At 45.1% G+C, this 22,008-nt stretch overlaps 1 protein-coding gene across 1 annotated transcript; it reads left to right on the forward strand.

Annotated features, from left to right (window-relative positions):
- Positions 1 to 1,598: 1,598 nt before the first annotated feature.
- DBF4B (DBF4 zinc finger B) lies at positions 1,599 to 21,666 on the forward strand. Its single transcript, XM_033168806.1, is given in 14 exon segments — positions 1,599 to 1,728; positions 2,309 to 2,420; positions 4,658 to 4,827; positions 6,003 to 6,176; positions 8,225 to 8,275; positions 11,032 to 11,101; positions 13,635 to 13,687; positions 14,395 to 14,431; positions 16,166 to 16,211; positions 16,591 to 16,698; positions 17,083 to 17,203; positions 18,556 to 18,677; positions 20,079 to 20,903; positions 20,947 to 21,666. Coding segments are annotated over 13 exon segments (1,992 nt in total). The 5' UTR covers positions 1,599 to 1,728; positions 2,309 to 2,383; the 3' UTR covers positions 21,125 to 21,666.
- The last annotated feature ends 342 nt before the right edge of the window (positions 21,667 to 22,008 follow it).

The raw sequence follows: 22,008 nt of genomic DNA on the forward strand, positions 1-22,008 counted from the left end.
GTCATCTAATCCAACCCTCTTCTGGTGCATCGTCTTTAAACTTCAAGCATGGGCGTATCCAGGATTTATTTTTTTTGGCGGGGGGTAAGAACCTCAGTTAAGTTATATATATATATAACTTATATATGCGCTGTGGTCTAAACCACAGAGCCTAGGGCTGGCCGATCGGAAGGTCAGTAGTTCGAATCCCCACGATGGGGTGAGCTTCCGTTGTTCGGTCCCAGCTCCTGCCCACCTAGCATTTCGAAAGCATGTCAAGTGCAAGTAGATAAATAGGTACCGCTCTGGCGGGAAGGTAAACAGCGTTTCCATGTGCTGCTCTGGTTTGCCAGAAGTGGCTTAGTCATGCTGGCCACATGACCCAGAAGTTGTCTGTGGACAAACGCCGGTTCCCTCGGCCTATAGAGCGAGATGAGTGTGCATCCTGTTGTAAACAAAATCTGCCCTTATTCCCTTATGGGGTACACAAGAGCCCTTATAGAGTCCTTAAGTGGGTTCCCTGTCAGTAGGAGAAAATAACAGAGGCCAACCAGAGACTATTGAGAAGCAAAGCAGCTAGTAAGCCTGATCATTATTAAAGCTGTTGCAACAGGGTGCTCCCTTCACATGCAGGAGGGAAAAGGAGGACCCAGAACAAAGGTGTGCCTGCCCTTATATAGACATTTTAAATTGCCCCCCTGGAGTCCTAAGCCACCCCCAGAAACATCAAAGAAGGGGTGTAGCCCAAGACCACCCCCAGATACATCATACCTACATCACAGAAAAGGTGGTCTACAACAGAAATTTGAATGTTTTCCCTGTCTGCCATGTTATCTGATGATGCCTTATCTGATTGTCTTTCCTGGTAGTCTGGCCATTCCTTTGAGATGGTAATTACTTAATTCCTGAGACAATGGGAAGGTTTTTTCCACCTCCTCCCTCTTTGCAGAGAAACACTTGTCAGTCAAAATGGTTTCAGGACTGTCTTCCTGTGCTGCTTCAGACATGTGGTTTATATATTTATGTACGTGTTTGCTTGGTACATTTATGAACATTCAATATACATATCAGACCTTAAAATTCTTATAACACAATCCCAGAGTCGTCCCTGACTGGATCTAATGGTCAGGTGTACCTTTACACACACACACACCTTTACACACACACACACATACATATGGGGGCAGCTGCCCCCCTGCCCTCCCTTGACTACACCTATGGCTTCAAGTGGACAGCCCTTTCAAAAGAGGACTGGTTCATGTAAAACAGGATACATCAGCACTCCACCCTTGTGCCATGTGAGCCCATGGTTTTTTATCAGAGCCTGAGCAGTTGACTTTCAGCCCCATAACCAATAAATCCAATGAGTTCCCAGTTACTGGGTGGGAGAGCATAGCTGCAGCATAGGTTATGTAGCCTGTTTTATGAAGTAACCATGAATAACAAGGAAATCAGAGGCAGAGAGGTGGTGTTGAGTGAACTTCCCTCTCGCCTTTAATTTGAAACCGCACTCCGCCGCTTGCTCCCTTTCCCAATGCATAACGCGATCCGAATTGCATCTAGAGGTGTTTCCTAAGTAAGCTTCCCCCTCTCAAGCCCCTCCCTCTCCCCTCAGTTTTGCCCTTCCCGGCCTCCGTAGCTCACACACTCTTTAACAACTGTAGCTATTGGCAGGAAATTTAAACTTGGTTCATTGGCAGTTTCGGGAAAACAAGGTCTTAAATTCATGGGCGGAATAAAGTTTTACATGTAAGTAAAACGTTCGGTTTTTAAGGAATGCTGGCTGAGGATCCCACTGATGGGATCTGCTTAAAGCCTTTTACTCAATTGCAGTGTGTTTTTTTTGGTCTCGTGAACGTGTTTGTTCACACATTCTTGGTAAATAGCCTTCGCTACGTTAATGGGTCCCGCTATGATTTTGCCTGGTGTTCCCCATTGAATGCAAGGGTTATGTTTCCCCAGTTACTGTGTGCGCTCCCCATTTCTTTTCTTGAATGGACAACGTAGCTGCAAGGGCGGGTGCGGTGGGGGGTGTCTGAAACATGCAGGTCATTGTGAAAACAAAGCAGTTTTTCTCATGTGAATTTGGAGAAAAAGAAAGCTGTGAGTTGGCTGAGGCATGCTTGGGGTGCAGTTTCTCTAAGGGCCTTTTACAGGGTTAGTGCATTTGGCTGCCTTAATATGATGAGAAGGTTTTCTGGTCTGCAATATAGCAGAACTTTTATCTGTGCTCTTGGGAACTCTGTTTTAAATATTCCTGGAGCTTCAGCAAATGTCCTCAGAAAGCGGCATCTTCAAGGCTGATAACTTTATTTTCCTTTTATTTTAGCCTTCTGAAGTGATTTTTTTTTAATTTATGCTGAGGATTCTGCTGGCCCAGCCCATCCCAGCTTTCTCTGCTAAAATGGCTGACTGGACACTTCGGCACTGGCAAAATCTTGGTGAGTGAATGCACCCATGGGGTTATATTCAGCTATCTTTCTAACTTACTCAGAGTAGACCCACTGAAATGAATGGCCATGACAAACTTGGCTCCCTTAACTTTGGTGAGTCTGCTTTTAATAAAAGCTGAACACAACACACAATCTCCAGATGAGGCAGAGTCCCCTAGCCAGCATAGATAACTGGATTTATTTTTATTTAAAATGCTTCTGTGCTGCCTTTAAAAGCAAAAGCTCTCTCAAAGTGGCATCCATAAAAGCAGCCTAATGCAATCACAAATAAAAAAGATTGACAAGCCAATACATAATAAAACAGACAGATGAAATTAAAGTCCAATATAATCAAAATCAACAGCAGCAAGAAAACATAGCAGTTTCTTTTAATTCCAAAAATCTTCAAGGAAAACTTGGCAAGAATAGTTGAGTTCTCAGATCTTTCCAAGAGCCCAGTTGATAAAGAGTTACAGAGCCTTGGGGCTACTCTGGAAAATGTTCTCCCCTTTCTATATGCCAATTTAATTGCACTTGGTGACAAGCAGGACTTCCACCTGTTGGTTTATAAAAAATACTTACATGCAACAATTTATTTAAAAATTTAAGTATGACATATAACAAATATATATACATTACAATAAAAACCAAAACCACAGATCACCAACTGACTGTAACAAAAATGATTATTTTTGAATTGTCTACAAAAACCTGGCAGCATAGAAGTTTTTTTAAAAAATGTAAAGATTAATACAGAACACACCTGCTGAATCTCTGTTGGGACAGTATTCCACACGATTGGGCTAACACTGAGGACTTGGTTTTGTGTTGATATCAGATGTTGCGCTCAAAGTGCTCTTGGGCCTTCAAATAACTTGGATCCAAACCTTTTTAAGGCTTTAAAAGAGAAAGGAAGGATAAGGAGTTCCTTTCACATTTCATTTTTAATTCATTACCTGCTTTTCTGCACTGCTGTATTGAAAGTAATTTACAACCCATGGAAGTGATGAAATAATGTACAATCATACCTCGGGTTACGGCTGCTTCAGGTTGCGCGTTTTTGGGTTGTGCACTGTGCCGAACCTGGAAGTACCGGAACAGGTTACTTCTCGGTTTCGGCGCATGCGCAGAAACGCTAAATCATGCTCTGCACATGCGCAGAAGCACTAAATTGTGACCCGCGCGTGCGCAGACGCAGCGGGTTGCGAATGTGCCTCCCACACGGATCACGTTCGCAACCCGAGCGTCCACTGTACAACATAAATTGCATTCTGTAACAATTCAGTCCAATGTAAATAAGTCCTCATGAGTAGTGTTTTAAATCAGGTAACGTAAAATTCAATAGATGGTGAAATAATATCTACTAACAGAATATTGGCAAGTTATGGTTTTGATGCAGAGGAAGGGTGCTTTAGTCTCAATGAAATTGGTAGGCACAACTGAAGTCCCATTGGTTTCAAAGGGACTAATACTGCAATCCTGTGCATGTTTACTCAGAAGTAAATCTTACTGTGTTCAGTTGGGCTTATAACCGGATAAGTAGTGTTATAGCATTATAGCTTAAAGGATGGCTTAAGGCTGCAATTTGTACATTGTAGTATACACACTTATGAGCAGAAATATGTATGATTGCCCTGTAATTTTCTCTGGCTTCAACCCAATAATGATACCAAGTCTCTCAGAATGATTACAATAAACCTTTAGTTATAAACAGCAAAGATGCAATATATAGAACACTATCGACTCACAAATGTTTAACATAGGGGCAAGGTCACATCAATTTACAAAATTATATTTATTTATTAATTATTGCATTTATACCCTACCCTTTTTCCAAAGGGTTCAAGGTAGTATACACTGTTCTCTCCCCTTTTTATCCTCAGAACAATCCTGTGAGGTAGGTTAGACTAAGAGACAGCAACTAGCTCAAGGTCACCAAGTGAGCTTCATGGCTGAGTGGAGATTTGAACCCAGGTCTCCTGGGGTAACCACCGTGGTGCCTTCCAGATGTTGTTGACTACAACTCCCAGCAGCCCCAGCCAGCATTGCTAATGGTCAGGGGTGATGGGTATCATAGTGTGCAACAACTGGAGGGCACCATGTTGACTATCCCTGTTGTAACCACTACACCACACTAGCTCTTGGTGTGGCAAACAGATATAGCTGGCAGAGGAAAACAGAGAAGAAAGCAATTGAGTAAAAAAGAAGAAAACTGTGATTGGACAACATCCCTCATTACTTTGCAGCCAGTCTAGATGGCCACGCCCGGAAGAGCCAGTTGAAAGCGACAAGGAAACAAGAGGAGGCTGCACATTCAGCCAGAAGCCGTCCTTTGGTTGGGAAATCTTTCTACCTGGACCTCCCCAGGGGCAAGAATCTGGAGTTTCTGGCAGAGAGTGTGAAGCGACTGGGTGGGGTGAGTACAGTGGGGTTGTTTCTCTTACTGGTCTCTGTTAGGAAAGCCAGTGTTACAGTTCAGTCAGGCATAATTGTAACTAGAACCAATTTAACAGTGAGGACTCCATCTAGAATGCCTCTGAGCATATGCAGAGTGAGTGTCCCTCATCCATGAGTGGACAGAGTTTGCCCATTGCACCAGGAAGTGCAATGTCTCCAGGGAAGCAGGTGTCGCTTCCACATAGGCATGAGTTCCAACATTTTTCTTTGTACCAGTTCAGCACTGTAGCACAGTTAGATCAGAAATGGGTAGGTGGGGCAGTATTCAGTGTATTTCAGTCATCAGTTTAAACGTGCTAGCTTACTATTGGCTAAGTCAAGAGATGTGGATGGTCTTTTCAAAGTTCAGTACTATTGGCCACCCTCTTGCAACTTAACCACAGGGGAAACTGGGACATACCGAGTTTTTCCTTGCATTCTGTTGTCTTTTCCTTAAGGCGCTGCAGTTTTGGAATCAGAACAGGAAAGACAGTTCCACAAAATTGTCAACTGTTCCAAATTACCAGTCAGATTATTTTTTTAAAATGAACTGGAAGCATTGGTTGGTTGCACTGATTATAGCTTGCTGAGGGAATCCACTTGGCATTGTGTGGATATTGCATGATGTGTGTGAACAGACGGGCTCAGACAATTTCGCTTGCGTACACATGATGTACCTTTAAAGCACGTTTGAAGCACCTTATTTCCCTCAAATAATTCTGGGTGCTGTAGTTCACCCTGCAGAGTGTTACAGTTACAGCAACCCTTAACAAACTATAGTGCCCAGAATTCTTTGCAGGGGGAAACATGCTTTAAAGGTATAATGTGTACATAGCCTTCATACTGCTGGTCTTCCATCAACCTCCTCAATTTAGGATTGCTTGTTAGCAGGATTGGCAGCACACACGCACCATAGGCTTCCCCCAGAGAATCCTGGGAATTGTAGTTACTCCTCATGGAGCTACAGATTTCACCACCCTTCACAATCCACCATTTCACGGATTCTTTTGGGGAAAGTGCTTTGAATGTATGGTGTGTGTGTGTGCAGCTGTCGTGATTCTTTCCAAGCAAGAAATGTCCACCATTAATCAGTCAAGTGCCCCATTCCCTGGTGATCAGCTCTGAAACTGTCTTCCTGTTTGTTTCTGGCTCCAGGTTGTTGAATGTTTTCTGAGCAAAGAAGTGACTTGTGTTGTCTCCAGTAGCCAAGAGGCCAGGCGGGAGAGGTGGATGGAAAAGCAAAGTAGTTCTGCGTTGAAGGATGCTCAAGCTGGATCCCGGCCTTCTGCAGAGCTCAAAAGGGGTCCCTTGCACAAGTCAATAGACACTGTAAGAGATGCGGCGGGGGGTGGGGGACTAGGACTAGGAGTTTTATGTATTTTTTCATAATGGAACTCCCCCCACCCCACCACCAGTGCTCTCCTCAAATCTGGAGAGCTGGGGGGAAACCCAGAACAAGTTTGTTTGTTATTGTATCTATATCTCACCTTTTCTCCAAGGAACTCAGGGTTAGCATACACACTTCTTCCCCTTTTCCCATGTTATCTTCACAACAACCCTGTGAAGTAGGTTAGGCTGAGTGTGACTGGCCCATGGTCACCCAGTGAGCTTCGTGGCTGAGTGGGGATAAGAACCCTGATCTTCAATGTCCAAGTCCAACACTCTAGCCATTACAGTCATACCTTGGATCCTGAACACCCTGGAACTCGGACATTTTGGCTCCCGAACACCGCAAACCTGGAAGTGATTGTTCCGGTTTGCGAATGTTCTTTTGGAATCCGAACTTCCTGCAGCCAAGCAGAAGCCGCGATTTGGTTTTCAAATGTTTTGGAAGTTGAACAGACTTCCGGAACGGATTGCATTCGACTTCCAAGGTACTACTGTACACCACAGTGGTGCACAGGAAGAGAGGAAGGGGAAGTCCCATTTCCTGGACAAAAGTCCTTGTGCTGATGGGACAAGTGCATTGAATACTGCCCTAAAATTAACTTCCTTTTTGTGGCATGCTAGCAGCCCCTGCGCTCAGTATGAGAATTACTAGGCTACTCAAATATCAACTTTGCCAATGCAATCTTTTTTTTTGTTTGCTCTGAATTCTTAAAGAAAACCTCTGGGCTTTGAAGCGTGTTTTTAACTGACATTTTTAAAAGATGGATTGGTTCATTAAAAAAAAGACTTCACTTGTTCCATGTTTCCCAGTACCTTTTTCTTTTCTTTTTTTAATGCTGGAGACCAAGAATGAAGTGAAGGGAAGGGGTTCTCTGGCTCTGGTTCTGTTTGAGGCAGGACACTGGCCCATCTTTGGACCCAATCAGATGTGATGTTAATAGCATGAATGAAACAAGCGGCATCTTTTTGTAAACAACCACAGAAAGGCCTGCAGTGACCCAGAAGTAGAGTTAAGCCTTTACCCTTCTGCCATGGTACCAGCAAAAATCCCCCCTACTTTTATTTACATCAGGGTGGAAGCCCATGTTTGTCACCCATCACTGTCGCCAATGGGGAGGGGTTTTTTCCAGACCTGAGGTTGTTTAGGCTATATAGCAAAAACAGCAAAGTGCATGCTAGTTCCAATTTACACAATTGTCATGTCTAGCTCAGCCTTTTCATCTCTCTCCACTGCCCCAAAACAGTTTTACTTAGCAGTGCAGAGGTTCCTGCCCTCCCACAAGTTTATTGCTAAAAAGGAGAAAAATGTGCACAAGCTTCTTTAATCCTAATAAGCTGCAGAGGTTTTATCAGACAGATAAACATTTTCTTCCAATGTTTGGGCCAGCTAGGAAGAATGGCTGCAGCTGATTAAAAAAAAAAGGAATCTTTTTTTTTGGGGGGGGGGGTTGTCTTCCATTACCTTGGATGCAAAACACCCTTCTGGTGGGACAGGGTTTCAAGCATCAGGCTGCCATGTCCCATTTTACCATAAAAAAAATCTCACTTCAATCAAACCAGGTTTTCGAGCGCTTCCTGTCTTTTCTAAGAAGGGGAGATCTGGATGAGCATTCCATTTGCTGACTTTGATATGAGTTTTGTTTTTGTTTTTTCATCCCTGGCCATAGCTTCTCCTGCTCCCTGCATGTATGTATGTATGTATGTATGTATGTATGTATGTATCTGTCCAACTGTCCCTTCCCACTTCTGATTTTAAGAAGTCCAGATGTGATGCCCCAAAACCCATTAAACTGAACTAAGAGCGCACAAATAAGCCTAATGCTAATAAGGCTGGGTGCTTATGAAGAAGTGATGAATAGAAACCGTTAAAGCCCATTGCCAAGACCAGTGAAATCTGATTTCTCCATTTGTTTTAACTTGCTCTTTCCTTTGCCCCAATTCTTTCCCCTCCCCTTTCTTACTCACACCCTCCCCAACTCTTTATGCAGAACCTGACCAGTCGTGGGAAGAAGCTGTTGCATAAAGCCATCAGGGGTCAGGTGAGCAACCCTACCAATCAGCATGTTCATCCTTGGGGTGGGGTGATGGGTCACAGTTGTGGATGAAACAACAGAGTTGAAATGCAAGCAATAGGTAACCTAGCTCAAGCCCCTGCTTAACGCTTAAACTGAACAATAATTTGGTGAGCTGAAGCTCAGCCCAGCCAAGACTGAGATGCTGGTAGTTAGTGGGTGGTTCCTCTGACCAGATGAGTGGAGTTCAGCCTGTTCTAAATGAGGCTGCACCACCCCGGAAGAATCAAGTTTGTGGCATTGAGGATTCTCTAGGGTCCTCTTCTGTTGCTTTATTCATTTATTTATAAGCATTTTAAAATCTCTTGCATAAAACAGTATCATAAAAAATAGAAATTGTGTCTTATGAGTCATAGAGAACCTGGGCAAAAATAGGTCTTTTGAAGCAACTGATGGATGATGTAGAGAGGGAAGGATATTCCAAAGGATGGGGGCAGCAGCGGCTAATGCCCAGTTTTAGGTGATACTCTGCAAGGTGCAGGGCCTCAAGTAAAATTTCCCCAGATGATCCAAACGATCTTAACAGGTCTATACAGGGGCAGATAGTCTTTCAGGTAACCTGGTCCCAAGATCATCGGGGCTTTTATGTGACCTTGACCATGGCTCGGTCGCTAATCGCCACTGCTGTAGCTCCCTCCTTACAGGTAAAATATGTGTGAGTCCAGGTACTCTAGTTAGCACCCTCTCCGCAACATTCTGTACCAGTGGCAGCATCTAGTCCAGTCTCAATGCATGCCTCACTATAGTCCACTTGTGAGGTTACCAATGCATGAAGCACAGTGGCCAAGCTATCCTTGTCCAGGTAAGGATGTAGAAGAAGAGAAGAAGAGTTTGGATTTGATATCCCGCTTTACCACTACCCGAAGGAGTCTCAAAGCGGCTAACATTCTCCTTTCCCTTCCTCCCCCACAACAATCACTCTGTGAGGTGAGTGGGGCTGAAAGACTTCAAAGAAGTGTGACTAGCCCAAGGTCACCCAGCAGCTGCATGTGGAGGAGCGGAGACGCGAACCCGGTTCACCAGATTCCACCGCTCTTAACCACTACACCGCACTGGCTGTAACTGGCATACCAACCTAAGTTGGTAATAGTGCTCCTCACCAGGAAGACTGCTTAGCCTTCCAGTGACAAAAAATGGTTCTGGAAGCACCCCCAAAGCACGTACCTGTTCCTCCAGAGGGAGTGCAATCCTATCCAGAACTGGTAATCTGTTGTGCCTGGGAATCACTTCCTCGCAAAGTCGCCTCCTTACCAGAATTCAGTCTTAGTTTGTTGGCCCTCATCCAGCTCTCCATTACATCCGGGCACCGGTTCAGAACAGTCACTGCATCTCCTGATTCAGATGTAAAAAAATCTCCAATCTATGTACAATAGAAAAACAATATCCATTAGAACAAAAATACAGTAATGTTCTTTAGGGTGCAGTCCCATGAGTGTAATTCCCCCAGATCTAAGTGATCTTATAGTACTGCACAGGGGCAGGCATTCTTTCAGGACACCATGGCCAATGGTATCAAAAGCCCCTGAGAGATCAAGCAGAAGCAACAGGGTTGTACTCCCTCTGTCTCAAAACTGAGCTTTAACCCCGACTGAGACGGGTTAATGCAACAGACACAGGTGGCCTCAGTGGCACAGAGTGTCTTTCCCCAGCTTTGGTTGGTGGTCCAGCTGTACCCATATCTGGGCAGGGATGGCCTGGCTGTGGTGATCTATTCCGACGCAGTATCTTGATTGGATTACTGCGGTGGACATAGGACTAGCTGGTGTCGATGCAGCCACCAGATTACCCAATGGACTAACACCAGTATTGGCACAACTGCACTTCCTATCTAGGTTTTGGGGACCAATTCAAGGTGCTGCTTTTAACCTATAAAGATTTATACAGCCCAGAACCACAATACCTGATTGACTGCTTCTCCTGGCAAGATTATACCAGGACCTTATGAGTGTCATCTGAGGCCGTTTTCCTTGTGCGTCTTCTGAGAGAGGCTTGGAGGATGACAATAAAGAGAGGGCCTTTTTCTGTTTTCCCCCACCCATCACCTGTGAAATGCTCTCAAATGAGGCCCACTTGGCACCAACACTGACATCTTTTGGGTGCCAGGTTCAGGCTTTAATTTTCATCCTGGCTTTCAATGAAATTTCACAGATGAGTCAAGGCTAGTGTTGGGTTGGGTTGCTAATAATACCCCCTCCCCCTTGGAAGCAGATGTTTTCTCTCTATCATATATTTATTAGAGTGTTTAGGTTTTAATTGTGGTTGTTTTTAACAATTTTGTACGTTTTCAAATGTGATGGTAAATTGCCTTGTGTCAGGTGACAGACAAAACAAATAGATACATTAATAATCTAGGTCTCCCCCATGCAATCCAGAGAGCAGACATACTATAGAAATATGCCCACCGAGCAGGTAAGTTTCATGTGCTGCAGGGGAGACAGAAAGCTCTCAGGGTTATCGTCAAAGATAATCTAGGTGGTATGAGCTTGTGTGCCAGACAAACACCAGTCACTATTAGTGATAGTCTCTTGCTCCATGGGCCTTTGAGTCGGTGAGTTACCTTGGTCCTACATCTGTTTCGTGAAAAGTATTCTCTCTGCCCCACCTGATTTGTTATAGGCGCTCTGATTAGTAATTGCAATATACATTCTCTGCTTTTCTTTCTTTCTTTCTTTCTTTCTTTCTTTCTTTCTTTCTTTCTTTCTTTCTTTCTTTCTTTCTTTCAGGATAGCACCTGTGGCAACAGCATCCTTGCCACTTCGCGTTCATGGGGAGTACAGATTATACACATAGATGGTATCCTTTTTCTAATCTGGAGTGGGGTGTCCATGCAGATGGCTATGCAGATAGATCATGTCTTGCAAAAGAAGCATTTAGCCTGACAGTGAAGGAAGAACTCACCCAAATATTTTACCAGCATGGGCGCACATCTTGCTTTACTGGCCGAGGGAGCCGATGTTTGTCCGCAGACAGTTTTTCCGGATCATGTGGCCAGCATGACTAAGCCGCTTCTGGCTAAGCCAGAAAAGCCACAGAAACCTTCCTGCCAGAGAGTCGGTCATGACTAAATGACTAAACAACAACATGGTTGGAATACACAATTTGTGCACTTCATTCTTCCAAGCAACTTGAAAGTTTCTCCAACCCCGAGGTCCTGTTAAATCTTAATATAAAATTTTCTGTCCTGCTATAGGGGCTTAGGGTGGGTTGTCTGATGCTGCCTTTGTACCAGTCTGGGAAGCTAGTTGGGCTAAAGAAGGTGCTTGTCTGAAGGTACCAAGTGAGCTTTGTAACTGAGCAGGGATACAAACCTGGATCTCACGGCTCAGTACTTGGCATCATCCTGAATAATAGGTGAATAAGAGAACATGGGGCAGATTCTGGAGTGCATGGAGAGTGTAAAATGATGAGAGGCAGAGCTAGGGATATATGTGTATTTTAGTCTGTGTCCATTTTGCATGCATTCAGGCATAAATCCTTTCGATTCTGTTTTTGCATGAATCAGCAAACCTTTTTTTTATCTTCATGAAAACTTGCATTTAAATTTATATTGATATATCTAAACCTATTTTATCCTAAAATATGGGTTGCATTGCCAAAGGATTTGAATTCTGCTTTTAACTTACCTTGAGGTGTAGGGTAGTGTTTTTAGCTCTGGCGGAAAGTGTGCTCAGCACACAGAAGATTCCAGGTTCGATCTCTGGTTTAAAGGATCAGGGATCTGGTGATGGGCAAGTTCTCTGTGTTGGACCCCGCAAAGCTACTTGGCAGCCAGAGTAAACTACAGTACTTAGCTAGGTGGGCCAATATAAGACATTTTCCTGTGCTACATATAGGCTCTATTTAGATGCAGACCAATATGCTCCAGTTATTAAAGCAACTAGTTAAGAGTGCATGCTTGCTCAGAAAATGATGGATTTCAAAATGGGAAACTTGATGTAAATCAATGATTTAAATTGGTCTTTTTCCCAGAGTGATTTAAATCGCCTTGATTTCAATCGATAACACCGCATTATAGAGGCAAACCTCTTTTCTGCATGAAATAGCGCAATGCTTTTCTGTTGCCGGAAGGTGGCAGGCCAGAGCAATGGATGGAAGAGCTTTTCATTGGTATGGGGTGGTTGCCGGGGAGATTTTCCCTCGCTGTCTTCTGCATGGGTCTTGATTAGGATTGCTGACTGTCTTACTAGCTCTGACTCCCGTGGCTTAGCAGATTGATCAACAGACATTCTTCTCCACTGAAATGCCTCATTTGCTGAGTTGTATTTTTGTGAGTGAGTCTGCTGCTAAATGCACAGGGGTGGGCCTCTTTTCTGTCAGTTGGCAACCATAGCCTTAATTGGACCAAAAGACTGATGTAGTTCCTGCCTCTTCCTTACCAGGGAGGCTGGAACAACATAAGCAAATGCTACCAGTTAATTTCTGTGATTTGCTATACAAAAAGCTTTGCTTCTGTACAATGTGTGCATAAAATAAAATAAAAAAGATGTACATGTTCTGGCTTGCTCATTCAGTTTCAGAATTGTTAAGTATATTTAGCAGGTGTCCTGCAGGATAAACCTGTTGAGATGTTGCAGAGTTCTTTGTGGCATCAGTACCGCTTTAGCAGCGAGCATCTGAAAAAGCTGGGCTGAAAAGAAGGCTTGTTCCTCAATCTGAGTGCTTGTTGGTTCATGCAAACGTTAGACAAACATTACCTTAATTGTGGGGGCCCATCTCTCCTTTATGCCTCATTCTAATCCCTCTGTCAGTTAGTTTCTGACACAGCTTACTTAAATTGTTGGCTGATCAACCCTGTTCCTGTGCTTGATCTGCAGTAGGTAAAAGTTTTAAGTTAGCTTTTTCCACAGTGTGAAGATAAGTGTGATCACTTGCTAATGTCTGCTGATCAGGCTGCTGTTCAGGGCACAGCTGCAGCAGCTGCTTGAAAAGTTGGTGACCTAACAAGTGCTCAAAGTTGGTTTGATAACTGGGTGTCGCCTCTTTTCCCCTCCCTTTCTCTTCTCCCCCATCCAAGTGCTGAAAGTGTGAGGTTGTGTCCACACTCTCATTTATTCCACATGCAGTGCAAGCCCACCACTGGCTTGAGAAGCGGTGTACACAGGATTTTAGCCATAATCAATGGCTACCTGTTGTTTCTTTTGAAATACAGTATGTTGATGCGTTCTTTCCTAACCCAGATATGATACGAATTGAGAAACGCCTTCCTGGGTTTTAAGCCAGCATTGTATACACTGCCTGAGTTAGGTTGTGCTCCTGTTCCCCTACTCTTATCTTTTTCTAGGGGGTAGAATATAATGTTGGCTCCTTAATGGCCCTTCCTCCTCAGAAATGCTGTCCTACATACGACTGTTGTCTAAGAAGCACTCTTCCACGGCAAAGGTTGGTAATGTCAAGAGGCACATTTTCATGCAGTTTTTATGATTTCAGGATCAAAACAGGCCAGGGAAATGCCACACTTAAGATGTGGTAAATCCTGCACTACAGCAGGAGGGGCAGGATACATCATGGCCTTTCTTTCTGTGGCTGATTGACACCATTTCTCTGGAAGGTTAGGTGCCCGCACAATTGAAATGATTGTGGCCCTATTGGCTTCCCACAAATGTACTCGGTTTTTGTCCCACCCCAGAGTAGGAGAGATTTAGCTAGAAGATTTTTGACGCTGTTTTCCAGGCGTTTGCCAATTCTTAGGACATAATTTCATATTATGCAAACAGGTTCTCAAAAGCACAATGTAACAGTGGGGTAGAAGACTGAGAATTTGAACTTGGGTTTGGGGAGACTACAGAGGCCCGCCTCTTCCATGGGCTTGTGGCTTCTAGTTCTAGAGCACACCAGCATAACCCACTTTCATATGCTCCAGTGTTACATAAACTGTCACGTGAACAAGCTTGTTCCCTGACCAGTGGCACTGGGAGAATGGGTGGGACATCATCTGCTACATGCACTGGTGGTCAGTGTCGTTGGGACCAGCTGCCAGAAACCTTGAAGTGCATATATTTGTTTTTTTGCCTGTCTGCCAGCCTTTTTAGTGCTTTCTGCACATTCATTGTCCTGACATCTCTTACTGTGTATTTCCCTTGGGTTAGGTGAAGATGGTTGCTTCTGGGTTCCAGCCTTCGGAAGGTAAGCATGGAGGTTTCAGTGCATGGGGGCCCCTGTGTTGTCACCTGCCACCTCCCATCGCCTTGCATAAACTCCAAAATCATATTGCGGTTTGGTGATGTACACTCTGTGCTTAAATAAGAGGGAGATAGAAAGCCAGAGAGGTTTGCTACAAGAAAACATATATAAATCACTTCATGCAAAATAAAGAGACTTGAGTCAGTTCCAATTCTGAACACTTAAAAAAACACAACTCTGCATCTGAGGGAGAAAATCTGGCTGCAGACAAGAAATAGGAAGAAAAGTTGCAGATCTGTGGGTAGGAGACAGCATTATCTAGATCAGTTAAAGTCCCATCCCTTCATCTTGCTTTTCCAAACAAGTGTTGCATGTTTCCAAGCCTAGCGATAATAAGAGCTAGGAACTTACATTGGGTTGTGCTAAAAAAAAGTTTTCAACCTTTTTGAGTCCACGGCTCCCTTGACCAACAAATTATTTATGTGGCACCCTTGTGGGTCTCAGGGGCCCAGTTATGTCACCTCTTGCCTGCAGAGTTTGGCAGCCTCTCACTTTTTATCAAACACCCTTCCTTGTGGAGTGTTTCCTCAGCCTCCTCTCCTCTCCCCTCTCCTTGGGAGTCCTCCAGGCAGTTGCTGCTGCCGCCCCTGGTCTCTGAGCTGCCCCCTCCTGCCCCAAAGAGAGGTGCCTTCTCACACTGCCCCACAGGGACATGGGACTTGTCTGTCCATTCCCAACAGCAAGGACTGGCTGGCTGGGCTACCTCGCCCGCTTGCTTGCTTACTCTGAGGCCGCTTCAGCTTCTGGCAACCGGCACCCCCTGACCAGCCCCAGAGGCACCATTTGCCTGCAGAGCTTGTAGCCAGGTCTGCTGCAACAAACAACTGTGCAAGCCTTTGGGAGGCAGAGATGCAAGACGGCATCAGAGAAGGGAGGGAAAGAAAGAGGGAGGCCAGTGTTGCCCGCAGCACCCCTGACCATCATTCAAGGCACCCCAGGGTGCCACGGAACACTGGTTGAAAACCACTGTACTAACTTATTTATTTTTCTTGTGTACATTTTAGCACATGCTTTTTATGCCATGGTGATGATGATTATGTTGTTGTTATCTATCCACCCTTCACTCTTAAGGTCCCAGGATGGGTTAAAACAACTTCCAATTACAAGCATAAAATGAGTCTTAAAAATATACAGCTCACTGAACATTATTTGCTCTCTGTGTTGCCCCCCCCCTTTCCAGGGAAATCTCCAGTGTTCCCTTGGTATTTAAAATTGCTGATGGGCTTTCTTTGTGCTGGCGACAAGGTCCAGCCACATCTCCTGTTCCCTGGAGATGTGCTATTGTGGCTGCCAGTTCTGGACTGTCTCCCACTTGCTAACAATGCATCGTTGGCATGGTGCTGGCATGGTGCCTGCCCATGAGGCAGGCTGTTGTTTTAATATAATAATCGCCTTGTTGCACAGTGTTTAAGTAACAGTCACCTGCAACAGCTTGCTCAGCTGTTTCCCCCCAGAGCTGGCTGCTTAACTGCAATCCCTCCCCCCACCTCCTGACTTCCTCAAATCTGTAACGATGCGTAGCTTTTTAAAGAGAGGTGTCCGGGCTGCCTAGCTTCCTGTGACCTTTCCACTAATCCAAAGTCTGGGATGGTGGTGGCTGTATCTATCTTTCCTTTGATATTTTAATAATGAGAGCTGCCAACAGTTGCTTTTCTTCTTCTCGTGTTTCTTTCCTAGTAGTAAGGCTGAAAGCTCCATTCCTGAAAATTGAAGATGAGAGCAGGTAAGAGTCATGGAGTACGGGACTCTCCCCTGCCTATTAATTTCTCAAAGACTGGAAGCTTGATGTCACCTGGCTCTGTCAAAGCAGTCCATGGGGGAGGTCTGGATCTGGCTCACTACCCAGATCCAGTTCCCCTGCCCTGGCCTCTGATGTAGAAACTCTTCTTACTTTCCCACATAATGCAGGGTATGGGTAAGGGTTTCTCTGGTAAACCAATTGAGAGGTCTGGGGGAATGAAGTGGGCAATGTCGTCTCCCATCTTGGCCTGATTCCCAACTATCCCCCCGTGAAGGTCCTGTAGGTGGATCTCTGTACATGCTGCCTTCCCAAGGGCCCTTCTTTCCCAAGTACTTACCGAGAGTTTTTTCGCTCTGTCTAGGCAACTCAGGCCATTCTTTCAACAATTCAAGAATTTCCCCCAACTGTATTTCCAGCCGCTGAGAAGACATAGCCCATTTCAACCCCCAGGAACCTCTTCCAGCTCAAAGTAAGTGTTGGTGGGGTGGGATGGGGTGGGTAAGGTAGCTAATGGCATGGGAGGAAAACTTACAACGCTCTGCCAATAAATATACAGGACAAATCAAATCTGCCTATGTGGTAGAAAAACCAGGTAGATAAACCGGAATCCTGCCCATAGCACCAGGAATTTTTGCCGCAGGTGTAAAAAGGGAAGACACAAAAATATTGATGGGCAGGCCTGAAGTTCAGAAACCAAAGGTAGTCCTGGATGGGAGCCCCAAGTGCTGAAGAGACTATAAAAGTTTTAAATTGTGTCGACAAATCTGAAGGTGGGTGACACAAAGTAGGATACTGGGTTTGTGCAGCAGGGGAATAGAGTGTCCTGAATACGTTTGTTTTGCCCCCTCTGCAGAGCACCTGAAAGCAAACGGTCACCCAATGAACTCTTCCCTCCTTCGGCCTGCTGTATCATGCCCAAACCACAGAAAGGCTACTGTGAATGTTGTGAAGAAGTCTTCGCAGAGTTGCAGACGGTAAGAAAGTCTCTTGCCCCAAACCTGGGCTTCCTCTGAAAGAAGCCCACTTATCCCAGTATCTGCCCATTCCTGGGACAGCAACCTACATTCTGAACTGCATGTACTAAAGCTAAACTAGTCCTTGCAGCTTTGGCCTTGGAGAATGTAACCTCTGCTCCATTGTAGTACTAGGTCTAACCTAGGCAGGGTACTAAAGCCTTTTCCTATACCAATCTATATCATGTTCAGCCTAGTGCTGTGCTGAAAATGTTCCCTGCTCTTTTTGTAAACCTATTTGAAGGCCATGACAGCATGTGGGGGATTTATGCAATTTTTTCGAAGAGGCATGAGGAGAATATTAAATTTTCAGTGGTGAAGAGCTTTACCAGAAGAATGACTTTACCAAAAAATATCATCGAAACAGCTGGTGGCCACATCTGCCCTGCAATGGCTCCTCTGAGTGGCATTGCATCACAGCATAGTGTTGTTCCAGGTGAATTGTATATGGAGGTGGGTGGAAATAGAATTCCATTTTTATAAAGGAAATAGAAAGCCTTTGTTGCTGCTGCCGTTTTTCAGGTAAAGCTCTTTGCCACTCCAAAAATTTCACAATTTCCCCCCCATCCCCTGAATATGTATTCCCTTTACACACACGCGACCACTTTGAAGATCTGCAAAAAGTTCCCATTGGAATTTCAGACCCAGCTCTCATTCAGCCAACTGTCTGGCTTTGGAGACATCAGCACCATTAGTCATGTACTAACAGGCGCATCTTTGCAACATAAGGGATAAATCTGCTTGTGTTTTTAAAGAAGCTGAGCTTTTCAAGAAGATACGTTCTGTGACAGCATCACATTCTGTGCTCTTACAGAATCCCAGCATATGCACAGCTCTGGGTACTAATGTCTCCCACGCCTGGTAGTGCAGATGTCACTGAAGAATAAATGCATTCAATGCTGAATAGACTGGGAGGAGGGACAAGTCCTCATGACACCGTTTATCCCTACTGAGAATTAAAAGTCTGGTAACTTCCTTGGAGACCAGTGGTTTTCTGTTGCACAGAATGCAAACCCCCAAACTGGTCCAGTTTCTTAAATATTGGCACAAACATATTCAGTTGGGCACTGATTTAGTATTATTTCCTCTCCTCTGGCAGTTCTAGTCTCCTCCTCCATCTCCCCACCAAAGCAGCTTTTCTTTGGTGGGTAACCTCCTGAGGTCCTTCCCAGTTCCTAAACAAGGCAATTCCTCATTTATTTATTTTGTCTGGATGCTTAAATAAAGAGGTTTGCTGGCACAGAATCTTTCATTTCCTTCCCATCTTCAGACCTCTCCCATTGCCTCTGATGCAGCCATTTTGCCTTTTGCAGCACCTTCAAAGTAAACGGCATAAAGAATTTGCGCTGGATCCGTCCCACTACACTCTCGTGGACAGCATCCTCTCTCAGCTGACAAATGACTTTGTGGTTTCTTCCTCCTCTCCACCACTGAGGTGAAAGTTTAACTCAAGGGCTTTGGGGGGGGGTGAAGAGTTATAAGTATCCAGCTCTTTTTGAAGGACTGAGGAATCACTGCATAAATCTGATGAATATTGTGGCTATATTCAGGGATTCTGATCTGCTGCAAACTGACTTGGCAGGAAGTTCAGGATGGACAAAAGGAAGCACTTCTAAATGCAGCATAATCCTGGATTGCCAGTAGTACATGTAAAAGGGATTTACAGGTCTTACTAGACCCCAAGCTTAACATGAATCAACAGTGTGATGCAGCAGCCAAAAGAACTAATCAATAGGAGTAATTTTGTTGTTGTTTAGTCATTTAGTCAGGTCCGACTCTTCGTGACCTCATGGACCAGAGCATGCCAGGCACTCCTGTCTACCACTGCTTCCTGCAGTTTGGTCAGACTCATGTTGGTAGCTTCAAGAACACTGTCCAACCATCTCATCCTCTGTCGTCCCCTTCTCCTTGTGCCCTCAATCTTTCCCAACATCAGGGTCTTTTCCAGGGAGTCTTCTCTTATCATGAGGTGGCCTCATGAGTATTGGAGCCTCAGCTTCAGGATCTGTCCTTCCAGTGAACACTCAGGGCTGATTTCCTTAAGAATAGATAGGTTTGATCTTCTTGCAGTCCATGGGACTCAAAGTAATAGTCCTGCTCTATTCTGCCTTGGTCAGACCGCACCTGGAGCCTTCTGCGGGACAGTTAAAGAAATTGGGTATGTTAAGCCTGGTAAAGAGGAGACAGAAAGGAGGTATAATAGCCATCTTCAAATATCTCAAGGGCTGTCACATGGTGGATGGAGCAAGCTTGCTTTCTCCTGCTCCGGATGATAGGACCTGAACAAATGGATTCGTGTTATAAGAAAGGAGATTCTGACTAAACATCAGGAAGAACTTTCTGACAGTAAGAGCTGTTCAACAATGGAACAGACTCCCTGGAAGGTAGAGGGCTCTTAAGCAGTGTTGGATGGCCATTTGTCATGGATGTTTTAATTGAGATTCCTGTATTGCAGGGGGTTGGACTAAATGACACTTGGGGTCCCTTCCAGTTCTTTAATTCTCTTATTCCCTTCATTGCTTGTGGCAAAAGTTTGTCTAGGTGGCTGAAAAATATAGAAGAATATCTGTCTTGTGGTCATGCTTGTGACTGAAGAACAAAACCCAGGGTGGGGCCATTTTATTTTGTTTAGTCTAGATAAAGCAGTCCAATGACATTGTTCTTTGTGTAATAAAATTAAAACTTCCAGTAGAAGAACTGGACAGAAGCAGATAATTGGTTTGGGAACACTAAAATAATGGTTTTATTTTTTTTAAGGTACGAAAAATATATCCACCTGGGGCCCAAATGTGCTATATTTATATCATTTGCTATATTTATATTCTCTTCCTCTTAGGGTGCCTCCCAGTGCCTGTAGTGGTGACTATTCTGAATTTCATTTGGAGGACTATTGCATGTTTGCTGAAGGACAGACTGTCAACCCAGAGGCTTCAGCTCTCTTGCTCGAGGACCAAGACTTTCTCCATCTTGCAGAGCTACCCATAGAGATGCTCCTCACCCCAGTGCCATTTGGCTCCCTGGGGTCGGCATCTGAGCATCACAGACTGGTTGCCAGCACTCGCTCAGAGGCTGCAGCCTCCGCTGAGGCCGACCACGGTGCCGTCCCCCAAGAGAGGGGGCTCTTAGTTCAGCCTGCTGTGCTGTCTCGGAAACGCAAGCTCTCGGGCAGCCTGCATGGGCAGGCAAGAAAGAAGCGAGCCTTATCCAAGCAGACCTCAAACGACAGGTTGCTGCCAGATGAGAAATTGCTCCCTGGGAACCAGCAGGCTGGCACGGCAGGATGCCCTCCGAATCGGTGCGACAGCCAGATGGCTTCCAGGCCCCTCGGCTTCTCTGCGGTACCATTCAGCAACCTTGGCCCCTCACACTTAACTCGGGACAGTCTGTCTTCTGAGCCTCTTGCTATAGACACCGGTTGCCTCCAAGACGCAGTGCAGCAGCTGGGCCAGCACAAGGTGGCTGCTCTTTCTTCCTGTCAAGGGAAGGACGCGTGCACTTCTTGGGACTTTCCCAGCCCTAGTATTGAATCAAGAAGCATGTCTGGCTTCCCCATGGGCAAGCACATAGACCCCACGCTGCTGGGCGCTGTGGACCAGCACTGCTTGTCTTTCTTGGATATATCTGAATTAGCTTGGTGTGTTACCACAGCAACTGTGCCTAGGCCCTAGCCATGGCCTCTCTGCCCCTTTCTGCCCACTGACTAGTCTTTCTCCTGAGGCGAAGAGCCCTTCTTCCATGTGAGAATGGGATAGACTGCTTCTGTGTGAGCCGGCAAGGGCCTCCCATCGCCCCTTCAAGAGCTTGACGGATGCTGCACTGCTAGGGACCTGCGTCAGCCTGTGAAGCAGCAACTATGAATCCCACCTCTGTTCTGCACTCTGATAAGAAAGCAGCCGATCTCAGGCTGCAAGGAGGACTAGGGTTACAGGAACAGCCCTATGGAGATGGAGGGGGCTCAACTGCAGTTGGGGCTTGTGTGGAAAACTGGATAAGCTAGGCCTCACTTCCAGAGGCCTGCTTCCTCTGCTCTGCATCCTCCTCCATCTTTGTTTCCTATGCCCTCTCTTTGCTCTCCCTCACTCCTCTTGCAGGTGGGCTACCACCGAGTCTTCCTTTCTCCTCCAGTAGCCTACGGAGTCAGGATTCATAACTGCATCCTTACAAGTGCTCTTTGATTTGAGTGCTTCTTTATGTGGCTTTTTTCTGCTCTGCACCCCCTTCTCTTTGAACCGAAATAAACAACGGCAAACATTTGACTGCACTTGTTCCGTGTCATTTTCCTTTAAGGTCCTGGTTACCAAAATTCACTCATTCCCCTATATCCAGCTTTCGAATTCATGGAGAGCATAGCTCTATTGGTAGAGCATAAGACTCTTCGATCTCAGTGTCGTGGGTTTAAGCCCCACATTGGGCAAAAGATCGCTGCATGGCAAGGGGTCAACTCTCCAATACCATCAATCTCTGACTTCTCTATATGAATATCTTGCACCCTTGAATTCCACATTGCTGTTAAATTGTGATTCTACTCTCGCAATATTAATATATAGGAATTAAGATCTCACGCTTTGAGACCCCACAAAATGGTGACTTCCCAGGATCCCTTGCAAAAAACCTGTCTTTCACTCCACTGAGTCAAGGTTTCCCTCAAAGTGTCTGCCGTCGCCACCTATTGACTCAAAAGAGATTAGTTTGCCTCTCCCTTTATATTATTACTTGAATACAGTGCATCTACATCAGATATGTGGGTTGAGCTATATTTGCTTTGG

This window comes from Lacerta agilis, chromosome 14 (genome assembly GCF_009819535.1).
Source record: "Lacerta agilis isolate rLacAgi1 chromosome 14, rLacAgi1.pri, whole genome shotgun sequence".
Taxonomy (NCBI): Eukaryota; Metazoa; Chordata; class Lepidosauria; order Squamata; family Lacertidae; genus Lacerta; species Lacerta agilis.